The sequence below is a fragment of the Lathamus discolor genome, chromosome 2 (genome assembly GCF_037157495.1).
Source record: "Lathamus discolor isolate bLatDis1 chromosome 2, bLatDis1.hap1, whole genome shotgun sequence".
In the NCBI taxonomy this organism is placed as follows: domain Eukaryota; kingdom Metazoa; phylum Chordata; class Aves; order Psittaciformes; family Psittacidae; genus Lathamus; species Lathamus discolor.
Window position 1 is genome coordinate 18096622 of NC_088885.1, and position 11319 is coordinate 18107940.

At 41.9% G+C, this 11319-nt stretch overlaps 1 protein-coding gene across 1 annotated transcript in view; it reads right to left on the reverse strand.

The window, feature by feature from the left end:
* Positions 1-10980, reverse strand: part of COLQ (collagen like tail subunit of asymmetric acetylcholinesterase) — a 50550-nt gene extending 39570 nt beyond the window's left edge. Inside the window, exons 1-2 of the mRNA XM_065667799.1 lie at positions 10756-10980; positions 5419-5500 (exon numbers count right to left, since the gene is read on the reverse strand). Of these exons, the coding sequence (XP_065523871.1) occupies positions 5419-5500; positions 10756-10980 (307 nt within the window). The remainder of the gene's footprint in view (positions 1-5418; positions 5501-10755) is intronic.
* Positions 10981-11319: the final 339 nt, after the last annotated feature.

Below are 11319 nucleotides of genomic sequence, written 5' to 3' on the forward strand. Positions count from 1 at the left end.
TGGTGTGGGGCTTTATCACAGAGCGGTGCATGGGGTGGCAGTCTGCCCAAACCATCACATGGGGAACCAGATTTCCCAATCAGGTTCACACCTTCTCCAAGCCTAAAACCAGAAGCTGCTGGCTGGCTGCAGTCTGCGTGGGGAGCCCTGGGATCTCTTGCAGGCAAGGCTCCGGGGCTGCACTATGGAAAATATTCTAGTGCAAAGGGCAGAGACTGGCATTTTCCTTCATGTTTGCCTGTTCTAGTACGGTTTCAGCAGAGATGATGAGTCTCTCCTCTTCTAAGGGGAAAGTTAGTTGTTTTTTTAAGGGGACAGTTAAAATGGCTTCTCTAGACACACAAGTATGTGCCATATGAGAAAGTCCAGGTCATGCAGGTGATGGATACATGACATTCTTGTTTGACTTGGTGGCCCATACAAGTGCCAAATAAACAAATTTAAGGTCTAATAACATACATGTCATTGCAAAACGATCTGGAATATATGAGTGAAAATAAATCTTGACAATGCCTCAGCATTAACTAATCTCAACATAATGGAAAAAGCCTACCCAATTGAATAGAAATAATAACAAATGTAAATGCTCTTTAGTATCCTACAGAGCCTAGTAGAAAAAAAATCTAGTTCCTAAAAGTCTGAAAGAATGGATTAAATTGTTTTTCACAGCATGCACTTCTTCAAACATTAGGCTTCTCTAGATGCTATCCTAAAAGCTATCTGAAATGACTACAGGACTACAATGGCTGCATTATTAAATGCTATCGGGCTTTCCCCCAAAGGATATCTGCATTACTCTTTTGGCCCTCAGAATCTTATTATTTTAATATCTTTAAATGAATGGCCTGTTCAGACAGACTCTTTGGAGTGAAACACAGTGTACTGGTTCTGCATATTTGAAAAGATTAAAAAAACCCCAGACCCTCAGAAAAATCATGCATTCTATAACTTAGTGCAGAAATCTATCACCTCATAGAAGCTACCTTCTTGATACCCTTCTCTTGTAAATGCCCTGAATTAAATCATCTGGCTCTGTGGTCACACCAGAGATCAGAGAGAGAAAGGCCGTGTGTCTTTAGTGTCATGTCTAAGGCTTGTTTTATGTATACCCTTAAAATGTGCACCCTTTTGGGCACTGTCTCCATGTGAAAGACACGGAGGAGGGGGGATCTGTAGGTATAGCTGACTTTGACCAGTCTCAGTTGACCCATCTCACATTTGACTCCGAAGGAATTCAGGATGTTAGTCAAAAACATCTCTGTTGACAAGATACGGAATAACAGACAGAATGTGGGAGACCGCAATTTGCCTCAGTTGGTACAAGTTCCTCATAGGAGAGATGGAGTCAGAGCTCTGGGCAGCTTTCCCCTTCCTTTGCACAGAACGTGGCTAAAGGAACATCTTGCTGATGAAACTGTAAAATCTATTAAGTGGGATTTCCAGGGCCCTGGCTCAGCTGACAACTAATTTGTTTTGCCTTTGCCTAGCAGGGATTTTCCATGCATTGGGCTCTTGTTTGCTATGTAAGTCATCTGAGTATTTGTTAGTGTCATAGCCAGAGCCAGATGATGTTTATTCTGCTAACATCCAGTTGGACTCCGGCAGCGCTCATTGAGGTCAGGGCTTTATTTATAGAAGCAGATATACATTGAGTTTCGTTCTCTTTCCCTTGCTGTAATACACCTAAACTCATCCAAAATAGAAAGAAACATGCAGACATGCAAGTAGTATACTAATTGGGCCAGATCCATGTATTAGCACAGCACCATAGAAGCTAATGGAAAAAAGGCATTTTAAAGCAGCTGAGGATCTTGTCTATTATTTCTTATGGAGAAGGGAAGGGAGGGGTTAAAAAACAGAGATTATAAAGAAAAAAACAGAAACAACCAAGCAGCAAAACATCCCGGCATGTGGCACAACAGGTCTGTAGTGCAAAATCCCTTCACCAAGATCTGCAATTTCAACTACTTGTCTTTTTCTCCTGTGTTCCCAATCACCGGAGACTGCAAGAATCAAAGTGCAGAGAGCTCTAAGCAAGAAAAAGTAACAAGACTTAAAGCAATTTACCTGCTGACACTGAGAAGACATTGTCAACGTACGCAGTCTGAGATAAAGCAAAGCAGAAGACAAGCTGCAGGTAAGATCCCCAGACAAGCGGGCTGAGGACCAGCATGCTGGCTGTGCCCTGGCAGCTTCCACCTCAGAGGCGCAGGGCTGCTTTGGGGATCTCTCTGTCTCTACCCTCGCTCCCTCTCTGCCTTGCCTGCTCTCTGCCTCTTCCCTCGCTGTGGGATGCGTGTGTGTCTGTGTGTGTACGTCTCCCTCTCTCTCCCCCCGCTTCCCGTGCCTTTAGGAAGAAAGAATGACAACCATTTCCCATTAAATCTTCTCCTTGCACTAGACACGGTTATATTTAACTCCTGTGCTGGATCAGTTGCCCCTATTGTGGACATTAGCTGCTAAAACTGGGGCATGGGGGATTCCGGTTTTGCTAACAGAAGCAAAAAGGCACTTTGGATAATAATAATGATGAACAGGAGAGGGAGAAATTATGAACGGGACTATAAACAGCGGTGCAGGCAACCAGACACCGATGTCGAGATGGATAAACCCCCTGACCGATCATCTTGTACAGGTCACTAATTGCCTTAATGAGAGAGATGAGCCGTGACCTAACATCTGCTTGTCACGGGTAGTTACAAGTGTTACATTCATTTACAGAGTGCAGCGGAGGCTGGGGGATGCCATGAAGGCTTCACAAACCACAGAACTGATTATTATTTAGTGCTTAAGTGAAAACAACAGTATCATCACTGATGGTGCCAGACATTGTAGTACGTAAGGATTTACTGACAGGGTGCAACAGGTGGAAGGAACAATACATGTGTCATGATGGGGTGAGCGAAACGCTATCAGCTCCCAAGGTGGTGATGGTTACCACTCTATACAGCACTGCGGGAAGAAAACAAACCTCTGTCACTCTGAAAAGCAATGTATGCCCTTGTTACCTGGACAAAAGCTTGCTGTTTCTGTGCCTCACTTGCAGCTCCCAAGGGCTTTGCAAATAAATCTCTGTCCTGTGAATAACTAACAGAGGGATCTTCCTTCTGCCTGGAATCTGACTGTGGTTTCCATGAAAAGCAGAGGTACTCCTTTGCTGTCAAAATGGTCATTACTCCCTTTCTTTCAGATGGAGATGGCTTTCTTTGCCCGCTGTTTATTGCTCCTCCCAAGACTAACATGAAAATCTTTTGGATTAATTACAGAATTGATGGGGCTTTTTTCATTTGAGTAAGGTACTCATTAGCAGAGACAATGAGCTGTTCCACTGGGGTTAATTCCTACTGGTACACCACTAAAGGGCAAAGTGATGTATTTCCACAATTCTAGTTAAACACTCTTGACTGTTACATATTGCAAACATGTCGACAAAATCTTTCTAAATGCAATGGTTTGATAGGAACAATCACATCTGCCTTATATATTTCTTAATATATATTCTTAATATATATTATGTCCTTAAAGGACATAATATAACCACAATGCTTTCTAAAATCTATTTCCAGTACTGCAACACTTCGGATAACTGAATTTATTTTAATCTAATTCACTTTATTCCCCTGTCTGTTACTTTTTAGTAGTTGGTTATTTTTGGTGAAGACAATAGTTTAACTTCTTCCTTCTTAGACCAAGTTGACCATGGATCAAGTAAGTGCCATTAGCATGCCATTTAGGCATGCTGCATCTCAGAGGCAAAGGCTTAGCCCCTGCAGAGTTTATCATGACAAACCCTAAGAAAGCCTGTGTAGACACTGAAAGAAATTGCTCAAAAGTTAGAATGTCAAAAATTTATCAAAAGTTTCACCTCTGAAAACATTTGACCAACTCTGCAGTTGGAGCAGCAATTGAGTAACTTCAGTTCCTCCTGAAGTCTTCCGGCAGTCTTTTAGCAATAGAAAATTTGGTAGAAATTTATAGTGTAAAATATGTTCTATTTGACAAGGAAATTAATAAATCAAATAATACTGCAAAGAACTAAGATCATGCAGTAGGACCCATACCTTTCCCCTCCTCTATCACCTCCTTACCAATGTCAGTTCTTGGTCAGCCTAAACCAGAAACATAGTTTTTGGAAAGAATGCAACATCTTCCCCAAAGAATGTTGCAAGGAATTCTATCATAAACCACATCCACCCTCTGATCTGCTTTAAAGAAGGTAGGAACAAGGAATGCAGCTTTTTCTTGTAAGAAGGAATGCTGTATTAGAGGGGACGAGGAATGATGTAAGAAGCCAGGGCTGCTTCAGATTTTAAATGACGGCTTTGAACATAGATGGCTTTGCAGTCAATGCTTAGGTAAAATTTTTCTCAGCTTTTTTTCAGTGGAGAACCATGACTAAAAATGAATGTTTTGTCAACATTCTCCTTTCTTTTGGCACAGCATCTCCATCACTCTACAGTCTGAGCCTGTTTGAATTGAACTGGCCTTTAGCCAATGCAAGAAGAAAGCTCTGTAGGCAAACAGTCTGCTGTGGCAAGCACCGTCATCCACTAAAGACTCAAAAGGAGATGTTTGGATTTATGTTTGAAGAGACCTCTTCATCATGATGTAGTGGTAGTTCAACCCATTGCTTTTTACTGGGACCATCATTAGGTCAACACAAAGGAGAGCTCTCACTCATTAGAAGGCAGTGAGCCAGGCCACTTCAAGGTGCAAGCACTGGGTTTTGTTTCCTCTCATTTTAAGGTGCTGGCATCACCAGCTGAAACTGCTGCAAGGTTGCTAATGGTTTCAGCAGGAGATAAATGAAGTCTGTGGGAAATAAAATGGACAATAGCTGCAGGCTTTTTGCTTTTGACTTAGGTGACAACTCACAAGACTGACACCCCGTGCTAGATGACAGGGGTGTACACCTGGTTACACTGCTTGTTTCTGACCACTGTGGCATTGGTGCATGGGCAGAGACAATCCTGAGGAGGGGAAGTGTCACGTAGCAGAGTGAGTCTTACACGATGTGAGAAACTTGACAGACGTGTGCTTTCCAGGCCCCTGAGCCATCTGTCATCTGTGAACTTGCTCAGTCAAGCAGTGCTTTCTTACAGCTATTGTCATGGGATCATAAAGCCAATGGAAAGCTTGTGTTCCTTCAGATAGCTCTGCAGCAGCTAGCTAAGGCCAGTGCTCTGAGATTAGAGATGAGTTGTTTCTATTATCCAGAGCTTCAGTGGCTGGGTGTAATGAAAACCCACATCAATATGACTTCACAGTGCAACCACTGCAGAAAATCCATAAATAATTGGGAATAGATATATTTTGAATCTTTGAGGGAATAAATAAATAAAAAATATTTACATTTTTATACAAATTTATGCCACTGCTAGAAACAGAAGTAATCTATAATTCTTATTCTTCTCTCACCTAGAACTGCGATTCGGATACCAGGAGTAGCATTCATTGAATATAACGGCTTTAGCATTATTTCTGTTTCAGGTAATATTAGCTTAAGAAAGAAACACAGCAAAGATTTCACACTGCAGTTTCCGAGCCTTATAAGGCACCCTAATGGCCTGAGTGAGAACAAGAGGTTTTGAGGACTTTAATTTCAAAAACTGTTCTACAGTGAGAACCCCGGAACACCAAACGTTATCTGCAGTTTACTGTTCAAAGGTAAGGACCCCCCCCAGTCTTATTGCAGCAAATCAACTGCAGTTTGAAAGAATCCTGGTTTGAGTAGCAACTAAAAAAGCCAAAACCCAATCAACCCATGATGGAGAAAAGGAGTCCACACATTTTACCTGCTTAAGTAACTGTTGCTTTGGATTTTCAACTTGGATGGTGTTATCTGAAGTACAAAGGCAGCTGCTGAAGTAAGGAGGACATTATAGTGCAGAAAACCAACAAAGGCTTCACCATGCTGGTGTATTTAAATCTAATTCAGAAGCCCCTATAGGAGCAGACCCACTAACAGTGTGCGATGAAGTAAATTCAACCACATGATGAAGTTCTGGCTCACCCCACAGCTCCACCCGTGCCAGTCACCCAGCTGGATATCAGGCACAGGGTAGGTGGCCAGTTAAAGGCAAGCCAGAGCTAGTAAATCTTCAGATTACCCACTGGATGAACAGGGTGAAGGCAGGACACTGCTGTCTAGCAACTTCCAAAAGCAACCCATTTTTGGAAATTAGCTGCTTAATGGATGCTACACACGGCACAATGAGTGGTGGGCTTCCGGCCTCCTCTTCCCTGTATACCCCATGTCCACAGAAACACAAAGGTGGCCAGGGAATCCAAATTATTTTACACCTTTCAGAGTGCTTTTACACCTTTATTTGTTTTCAGAGCTCTCAGCCCACTTTTAGAAAGTTCAGCTTAAAACTCTAATTTTGCACTTTTAGACCTGTTTCAAAGACTCAGTCCTTCACTTTTTCTCCTCTGATGACTAATCCCATGTATCATTTATTTTTCTATTGATGATAATGGAACAAACTACCAAACAGAAAAGTTATGGACATGATTAAAAATAATGGGATAACGCAAAGTGAGTTCCATCAATGCTATCAAAACCCCGCTGTGGCCTTGTAATGGTGGAAGACACAACAAAGTAGAACAACTTTAAAACAATAATTCAATCGCAGATCTTCATAAGATTACTCTGCTTCCCCTTTCCTGTTTCAGCTGCATTCTAGACCCTGCCTTTCAAACTGCAAATCATTTAGCATCCACTGTGGGATTGTATGAGATTTTGCATAACAGCAGCGCTACCCTTCACAGCTGAAATAAATCCATATACATAATATGGTAGACATGCAGAACACCTCTGCTTCCCTACAGTGCATGCACGTGCTGTAAAAATCTATACAAGAGTTCCCTGGACTTCCTGAATGTGTTATCAAATAAGCAAACATTTGATGGCTGCTCACAATGTTCAGGTATGTGGTGCACACAAAGTAAGCCAAACACATTCCCATTGCGCTGTATCTACTGCTCAGGAGCAGACCACCATGCTGAATGCATGATACTTCTTGGATGAGATGCACTCATCACACATGATCACAAGCCTGCACAGAGTCAAAAAGGTATGTCCAGGATTGCCAGGTATTTGGAAATCCTGGGCAAATGAATTAGTAGTAGAAAAATGTTCTACCGGAAAAGGAAGATGCTCATAGAAATCCACACGTACAATGGCCTTGACAATGGGAGTCCTGGCCAGCTGAGATCTACATTTACTAGTAGGTAAGTAGATAAATGTCTTTTAACATCCTAGGGTGGTGAATCACAGAAAAGTCACAATTATCACCAAGTCTGTTCTTGATATTCATATTTAGAGGAGATGGAAAGAGGCCTCAGAGTAATTCTTCCATCTTATTTTCATTTTGATTGTTCAGTGCTGCAATTTATTTCTATTAGTAAAAGCCTGCAGAACTCGCTGCCCATACTAGTATCACTGCAGTGCTGCTGGAGGCACAGAACAGAAGGATATCTGGCAGTAGCTGGCTCTCAAGACTCCTCATTTATGTGATTTATCACCTAGCTTGCCAAACAGCCCAATGAATTAAACACTACAAGGCACAGCCTCCTTTTTTCTCTGTTAACATTCTTGCAGGAGAACAAATACCATTGTTGCAATGCTCACACCAGTCTCAGGACCCTTAATTCCAGAGAGCTTAGTGGATGCTGGCAATGCAGTATCCTATTCCCAATTTTCATACTGCATTACAGCCCATTAAAGATGCAAGCAAACATGGATCCAAACACCAGTGAGTACATACCTAGGAGAATGCCTCCTCACAGGGCTCTGAGGCTTTCTGTAAAAGATCCTTATCAGATGAGCTGGCCGGAGAACCAGAGATTCAGGAAAAGACTTAATCACGAGAGCAACCTCAGGCATGCAAGAGAAATCAATGAAGCTGCTCCCGAAATGAAGCATGTGTATTGGTGCCTTGCCAAACAAGGCCTTGAAAAAGCTTCAGATACTTTGTTTTCAACATAGAAGGATGCCTGGTTTTCCAGCAGCTGGTTTTCCTCTCATGAGTACCTCTGGGAACTAAATATTTATGGATCTTGTGCCCTGCAGAATGCAAAACCAGGAGCAGAGCTGCTGAGCCCCGCTGGGGAGCAGTAGTTGAAGACAACACTCATGCACGTACCCAAAGGCCTGACAAACGATCAACATTATGAAGCTGGGGATGAGTAAAGAAACAGGTCACAGTAGAACAAGAGGAAGTAGCCGTGCGTTGCCTAATCTGCTTGCCTGTTTTTGTCATTTCAGCAAATGGATGGCTACGAGTGCTATGATGTTACAGCAAGCAGAACTCAGTAAGACTTCTCCAACACCATAGTTGTTGGGCAGCCCACGTGTGTTTTAAAACTGCCACAGTAGTGTAAACTGATGGCAGATTCCATGCTGACCTCCAGGGGTGCTGGGTCTTACTGTGGCACTGCACACTGCCCAGCCATTCTGGGATGCCAGGGTTGTCATCTTCCAAACACAGACTGACAGCTGAACCTAATCTAACTGGACAAATGCATTTTCCCAGCTTCCTTTGCAGAATCAGGGAGCTGTAATTAAGACTGCATTAGCGTTTCCTACTTTCGAAGCTTCAATCATGTGTGTTTAAGGCATCCTTACCAAGCAGCAATTTGGCACGCAGGGATGAAAACTTGGGGAAAAAACCAGCTCCCACTACTGAGTTTTAGTGCAAAGGTCTCACTGATTTCAGCTACACAGAATGAGGCCCAGCATTAGCTGCTCACCTGTGGTAGCTTAAAACCCCTGATAGGCCTGAAGCTTTAATTTTTCCTAACATATTTTCTGAGCCCTTGAAAGATACCCCTGTTTGCAGAGCAAGCAGAAGTTTTATGGCCTGGCTAATGAGGTTTTACATATCTAAATCCCAGCAGCTGTCTGTGCCTCCTTGCTGCAAGGCAGATGCACTGCTTTGGCTGGAACTTCAGGTATACCTTCAAGTCCATCAGTACTGACATCAGTGTCTCCAATGCGAAGGTCTATAAAATGACACGTGCACAGTATCTTAATGACAGTGCCAAGGAGACAGATGACAAGCTCTTCAAACACTTCCAGAAAGTGCCAACTTCTTTTTTGCTGAATACTTTTTATGTGCTGATTTCATTAGAGAGAGGCTAGGATCCAGACACTGTGGAGCTCAAGCTTGGATGAGTGCCTGAAGATTTGTTGTCACCACTGCAGCTCCAAGGTGGTGCAGAAGTAGGCAAAGCCACCGTAGCCATGATAAGGAGAGCAGAATGGCCTCTCCACCCAATCTGGTTGTTTTGAAGTTTCATGCTGCAACAGCTACAGGTAGTCATTGCCAAAATTCATGCCTAGGAGTAGTGATTGCTTTCTGGAAACAAAAGCCACAAAACACTTACGTTGCTGTGTAGACTTAAGGTGTAAAAAGGCTTATATGGTCTTTCACTATCTTCCTCATATGGTAGCATTACCAAGTCCCAGAAGAAAACTCCCACCAGCTATGTGCAAAGATATCCTACAATGCTGACATTCATGTGTCTGTAGTCTTTTACATGACCTAGCTGGGCTGCTAATCCATTTCTTCAACTCCAAAATCCAGCAATTCAAATCCTGTCTTCAAAAGCATCTCTTTTCCACATCCAGTTTAGAATTTGACACAGAGTATTACACAACTAATTGCTAGCTGGATTGCTCAGATGTCCTATAGCTGCCAAAAAGAACTCTGGCTTAAACTATTTTATACAATATTTTCAGTAGGGTGCTTCTGTATCTCTATCACCCCCTTGAAAAGATTGATGAAAACAAAAGATTTCTAAGAATACTGACTCAAAGCAAGCAAACTGTCATTCTATTAATTCTCTTATTTCTGCACTATTTCAGTCAGCCTAAAGATTCCTGGAAAGAACAGACACTGAACTAATTCTCATTTATATTAGTGTGACATAATTATCTGGAAGGGCCTGCTTTACTGAGGGCCTTTTTAAACTTTGTCCATCTGGTTTCAATTAAATCATCCAAAGAAACAGCAAATGGCTCCTCCAAAATAGCTGTTTTCTTACTCATTACAATATTTGGTTTAAAGTAAATAAATAGGCAAAAGTTACACTGCCTGTATGTCATAAAGACAATAAGCTCTGCTACCTGGCCTGACCTCAGAACACCACTAAATAGACCACCTCAGAATACCACTCTTTTCTCTACTAAGCACAGCCATCAAGCTCTTTAAATAGCATAAAAAGAGCTGCAACGGGGATTTTGATTCCAATATATAGGAACAACATCAGGAATGAAGTGTCATTTACATTTCTTAATAGGACTTTTACTGTAGTTTATATCCAGTATGTGCTAGTTTTCTTGGGTACTGAGTGGCAGGCCTGAAGATGCATTGCTACTTGTTTTAGTGTACTTGGAATTTTGCATGCATGCTTAACGACAAATCTAACCAGACCAAATATACATCTCACTCCTCCTCAAAGTGGATATATGCTATATGGCATAATAAGAGTCAAGCATACACCACATATACCCAAATGTTCATAGGGCAGGCTACAGAGTTCACTGCAAACTAAATGAGAAACTGATCATAAAGCTAGTAATTACAAACTAAACCTGTTAGCAAGCTGAGCACACCAAGAGTCTGAGAACACACACTCAACACTTTATCTTGTGCTGTTGAGACAGTAACAAACCTTACTTCTCATTCTTTATTCCCGGCCCCTGTGCTGTTGCTGACAGTTTCACCTGTAGTCTCACAGGTAAATTACCTGCTGGGTTTTGGACATCTCTGTAATACTTTTCCTGTAACCACTTGTTGGTCCCAGGTAAGTCTCAGTATTTACACTCTGTACCTCTTCCACAGCAGCTTCCCTCAGCTGAGGCCCCATCATTTTCTTCCTCTTGAGTTTGAGCTCTTGAGTCTGTTTAATACTTTTAATTCCGTGCTCTCGCCTTGAAGAAAAATTTCCAGCAGCTGGAGCCACATACATCATGTCCCAGACTTACAGCATCTGTAACATTTTGTTCCTTTTAATAAAATTCGGACAATTTGGAGATACTCTGTTTCTCTTTCATCTCCAAAATGGTTTTCTTTCGCATAGTTTCATCTACCCAACACTGCAGTGTTAATTCTTTTCTTTTTGAATTTCATTATGTTATCACCTCCCTCATCACCTTTAAAGTTTCAAATTCTTTGCCTTCCATTTTCTAGGCATCTTGACTTAAAACGAATTGTGCATGTTATTGCGGTTATTCAACAACTTCCTAAACATCCAATGGAAGCTGATTTCCAAAAGCTGACACAAAACACTGATATCATTTAAATACTCTCA